Genomic DNA, 5,771 nt, shown 5'->3' with positions numbered 1-5,771 from the left:
GAGACTAAATGTTGAATGTTCAAAAAGCACAGAGCAATCTTATGGTTGGGTGTCTACAAACTTCAGTCCATATAGTGGCCTGAGCTACAATAGTAAAAACCAAGGTGCATTGAAGAACAAAAAAAATAAAATAAAAATAAAAACAAATAAAGGGGGGGGGGGCAGTGTGGGGTTGCCATGCCATATAATAACCCTTTTTAAGTTAATGGCTCTTAAAATAACCACTGAACTTATTTTGGGTGACTACAGAAAACAAAGACCTTTTAGTGCAATGCGAAGGGTCTGTAAACATTAAAGCTATAAACCATACTGTTCAACAAAGAACCATTTTAAAACCTTTACTTTTAACTGTGTTACCCAGATGAGACGAATGGCGTTAATACTGACACAGCTTTACTTGTTTCTTACACGTGTCTCTGGAAGTTTTTCCAGGGAAAAGTGAAAGGAGAATCTTCCGCTTGAGGTTTGCTCCGAAGCGCAAGCACTTAGCTTTCATAGCTGGGACGAGCATGTTGCAAATCTTGTTTATTTTCTGCAATAGAAGACAGAAAAGACAACATGCTCATGATAAAATAAGTGTAAAATAATGAACATTCAATCTTTCTGTCTTTCACACGAAGACAACAGGAAATGCTCATAGCAACAAAAACTGAAATATCTGTGATTTTTGACAAATTGCAGTTTTTTTTAAGAATTTCAAGTATTTTTGATGCTTCATTCAATTTTTACCTACATTTTACTTTTATCATCTGCATACTAAATGATCATACACGAAAACTTTTTTTTACTTACATACTTAAGTTTTAGACACATAAATACATATTATAAAATAAAAAAAAAATTATAAAATTACAAATACTTTTTTCTACCTTGAATACTTAAATTTTTTAATATACGTTTAAATTTTACATACATAAATTATTTTTTTATATTTATTTAATTTATTTCATATGTAAATATTTAATTCATATTTTTTTTACATACATCAATATTAACCATTTTTCCAGGTATATACTTGCTATTCTTTTACATACATAAACAATTTTAACTTGTACCTAAGTTTTTTTTATTTGCATATTTTAAATCATATACTTATTACATATTTAAGATTATTATTTAATAATTACTATTTGTTACTTATTTAATACTATTACTTATTATTTGTATATGCTTTACATAAATACATACTTTTTTACTTAGCTACTTAATTTTTTTTACATACATAAATACTAAAAATGTACTTGCATATTTATTAAATTATTAATTTACTGTGACTATTTTTGACTATTTACACTTTTTATACTTAATATATTTACAGAAAGTATTATAATTATGTAACATTTATTTATTTTGCTTACTTAATTACATTTTGTAAAAATTTATTTACTTCTTAGAATTAGATACCTTTTAAAAAAAAAAAAAATTTTATATAATTTTTTTTATGTGCATACTCATTATATATTTTTTATTTTTACTTGCTGATCTGCCCACTTCTCTATCTATGTTGTACTGTTTGTTTAATTACTCACTTATGTATGTTCATTAATTTTTTGTGTGTACTCACTTTTTAATGTTTTAACAAAATTGCAGGTAAAAACAAGTAAATCTATAGTATAGAGATGTTTCTTAATGGAATAAGTGTTTTTTTTTTCTGCGTCATATCACTTTTTTTTTTTTTTTTTTTTTTTTTACCTCTGACTGCTGATTAAAAAGATTTAAAAGTAATTCTGAAATGTAAAACTAGAACAATTTCTGAGAATAGAACCGGAATTAATGATTAAAAAACAAACAAAACAAAATGCACTTTTATTTCCTGATATTTTATTATCTGTACTGTACAGGACATTACTGAAGAATTACATGTTAGAGCTTGAAAACATTATTAGAATAAAAAACTAATATGAAGAAATGGGATGATTTTGGAGTATCTTACTGTTTGGATCTTCAGGTTAATTTTGGGTGATGCTGTATTCACAAAATCTTGACAAGTGCAGCACAGTACTGGGTTCTTCTGCCACTTTGGAGGAGCGGATATCTAAAGGACAAAAAAGATTTTTCTATTCAAATACATTTCTTATATTCTATTTATTTACTTTTACTTTATTTACTTTTAGTTTAATTCATTTGTTTTTTTATTGCAAAGTAAATGTTCACAATTTACATCCATGTCTTGTATTTTTCCTACACTCTTAAAGATAAAGGGTTTTTAATGGTTCTGGCGTATGGAACTGTAGAGAACAATGAAATATTAATGGGGTTATTGTAGAAGTTTAAACTCAAGAGACAGGAAAATAGATTTTGACCGTAATTAATATAAGCAGTTTATTTAAGTGGCATTGGGCTGCAATTACCATGAACAGTTTTGCATTTAACTGTTCCCTTTAGAGTCTGTGTTCGTTCAAGGTTTCTTCCTCATGCCATCTCAGAAAATCGTTCGTTCTTCAAACACACTCCACTGATTCGCTCATTAGGGATAAACTTATAAAGACTAAGTTCTGATGTTGAACGTTATAGTTGTAATTGTATTTATCTTTCTTAACTGCTTTGGGACAATGCCCACTTGCTATCCACATTCCTAAAGAACAAAAGAAGAATTTATTATTACGTACTTTTCGTTGCCCCTTGAGCTGGACCCTGGTATTGCTTGGTGAACTCAGGGCCAGGTTTTTAATTTCAGGTTTCATGAGAGAAAAACATCCACCACGTTCCGCAAAAGCCACTGTTCATAAATACACAGTTTATCTGGTAAAAATGGATAAATACTACAACTAGTACCACTACTATTACTAATGCTACTAGTAATAATACTAATACCATTTCTACTAACAATGATCAAATTCTTACCCGAGATCATCAGCAGGACTCCGAGGTGAATTACACACGACATGGTGCAGACTTCAGATCGCTGTTTCATGTAATTTTGCGATCAGGAACAACTACATGACACTGCTCCACAACTCTCTTGCTTTCTCTCTCTCTCTCTCTCTCTCTCTCTCTCTCTCTCTCTCTCCTCTCTCTCTCTCTCTCTCTCGCTCTCTCTCTCTCTCTCTCTCTCTCTCTCTCTTCCATCCCCTTCCTCTTTCTGGGCCTTGATGATTCAGAGCTCTCGTCTCTACATCGGCTAGAAAATCATTACATTTTCAAAAACCTCCAAAATTCTTCATGGTTTTGTGTTGAAATGTAAGGAGCCGAGATTTTTTCTCTTTAATATGTCATTTTGACAGAAATTAGTAAAAAAATAAAGTCATATAATCTAAACAGATGGCAAAGATATTGTATTTTAGTGAGTTTATATGAATAATTAAACAATATTGTGATTAGTGATGTTCAAACTAGGACCTTCAGGATCAAGTTGACCTGTAGTGACCTTTGAGTCTCCTCAGAGTCATGTTTTCTATTTATTTATTTTTAAATCATAAATGAAGTGGAACCATGGCAACTTTCATTTTAATATAATGCTATTATAATATAATAAAAAATAATAATTATCTATCTATCTATCTATCTATCTATCTATCTATCTATCTATCTATCTATCTATCTATCTATCTATCTATCTATCTATCTATCTATCCATCCATCCATCCATCCATCCATCCATCCATCCATCCATCCATCTATCTATCTATCTATCTATCTATCTATCTATCTATCTATCTATCTATCTATCTATCTATCTATCTGTTGAATTATTTGTCTATCTATCTATCTATCTATCTATCTATCTATCTATCTATCTATCTATCTATCTATCTATCTATCTATCTATCTATCTATCTATCTATCTATCTATCTATCTATCTATCTGTTGACTTATTTGTCTGTCTATCTATCTATCTATCTATCTATCTATCTATCTATCTATCTATCTATCTATCTATCTATCTATCTATCTATCTATCTATCTATCTATCTGTTGACTTATTTGTCTATCTATCTATCTATCTATCTATCTATCTATCTATCTATCTATCTATCTATCTATCTATCTATCTATCTATCTATCTATCTATCTATCTATAAATACGTCACATATTTCAGGGAGTTTTATAGTAAACTAGGTAAAGTGTATATATTGTTACACTATTTTGTGTGTTGTATTTGTATGCGGTGTGTGGTTTGTGTGGGTGCATCCCGAGACTCCAGCACAGCTCTTCCCTGCACTCGAGTTAATTAAATCCACGCCCACTTCCCTTTGGATGACGTCAGCAGGGCGCGACCTATAAAGTCGAGTCTGAAGATGGGATCAGGAGCTCCTTAGCCGACGCTCACCTTGTTCTTTTTGTTATTCTTCTCCGTGCTTTGTGATTTCCTGTTATTGACCTTTCACCCATTCTGACCCTGAGTTTGTCCAGTCCTGTACCTTTACTGCATTATGCATTTGTAAATATATGTGTGTCGTTTTTTTCACCGGTAGTAGGGGTGTGGCTGCCATTTCTGCTGAGTGTGGGTTACTTCTCTGTTTTTGGGATTTAGGGAAGTGTTAGGTCATTCTTTTGGGTTTGTTTGTAGTTTGTTTGTTTGTTGTTTGTTCGTTTTGTTAATTTTGTGTTTGTAAAAGAGTGTATTTTGTTTATAACTTTGACCTTTGGTCCACTCTGAAGTCTATCCTGGTGTTGTACACGGTGCAAATTGTGCAGTGCACATTTCTGTTCAAATAAATAAATAATTAAATTAATATATTAATTAATTAATGAATATAAAAGAGGCATAATTAAAACCTTTAAAGCAACACACTTTATTCACAATGTTCTTTCTTTACTCAGATATTTAAAAATACAAAATAAACAAAGAAATAAAATAAATAAAGTTCCGTTTGGTGTCCTGATAATTTCCGTAATTCAAAACACTATAATTACCTCAAAACATTTATAAGAATATTTTGTCTTCATGCTCCATGTTGAGTTTAAGTAATGGAGAGTGTGTTAGGGAAGTGAAGAAAAGTGTGCAGGCAGGGTGGAGTGGGTGGAGAAGAGTGATAGCAGGAGTGATTTGTGATAGAAGAGTATCTGTGAGAGTGAAAGGGAAAGTTTATAGGACTGTGGTGAGACCTGAGATGTTGTATGGTTTAGAGACAGTGGCATTGAGTAAAAGACAGGAGGTGGAGCTGGAGGTAGCAGAGCTGAAGATGTTGAGGTGTTCGTTGGGAGTGACGACGATGGACAGGATCAGAAATGAGGTTATTAGAGGGACAGCGCATGTAGGACGTTTTGGAGAAAAGGTGAGGAAGGTGAGATTGAGATGGTTTGGACATGTGCAGAGGAGGGACATGGGGTATATCAGTAGGAGAATACTGAGGATGGAGCCACCAGGAAGGATTAAAAAAGGTAGACCAAGGAGGAGGTTTATGGATGTGGTGAAGGAAGACATGCAGGTAGTTGGGGTGAAAGAGGCAGATGTAGAGAACAGGGTGGTATGGAGACGGAAGATCTGCTGTGGCGACCCCTAATGGGAGCAGCCAAATGAAGAAGAAGAAGAAGAAGAAGAAGAAGAAGAAGAAGAAGAAGAAGAAGTAGAAGAGCTCTATGTTGAGTTTGTTTTCACTAATTATAGACACACATTTGCATAAAGCATCAATATTTGCTCTTGTTGATTAGAATATTAAAAACTTAAAAAGTATTAATTTAAGGTACATTTAGAACAGATAAAAATGTATATTATGTATTATGTATTATCTATCTATCTATCTATCTATCTATCTATCTATCTATCTATCTATCTATCTATCTATCTATCTATCTATCTATCTATCTATCTATCTATCTATCAGG

The 5,771-nt window shown here is 32.0% G+C and overlaps 1 protein-coding gene across 1 annotated transcript; it reads right to left on the bottom strand.

The window, feature by feature from the left end:
- LOC310727582 (uncharacterized protein) lies at window positions 1–3,000 on the bottom strand. Its single transcript, XM_083544189.1, has 4 exons — window positions 2,845–3,000; window positions 2,610–2,719; window positions 1,934–2,035; window positions 1–532 (listed from the first exon to the last, which is right to left on the bottom strand). The coding sequence occupies exons 1-4, from the start codon at window positions 2,912–2,914 to the stop codon at window positions 377–379; spliced, it is 438 nt and encodes a 145-aa protein (XP_083400315.1). The 5' UTR covers window positions 2,915–3,000; the 3' UTR covers window positions 1–376.
- Between the last annotated feature and the right edge of the window lie 2,771 nt (window positions 3,001–5,771).

The sequence above is a fragment of the Silurus aristotelis genome (assembly GCF_946808225.1).
Source record: "Silurus aristotelis genome assembly, chromosome: 6".
Lineage (NCBI taxonomy): Eukaryota > Metazoa > Chordata > Actinopteri > Siluriformes > Siluridae > Silurus > Silurus aristotelis.
This window is presented reverse-complemented; position numbering and strand designations above follow the sequence as displayed.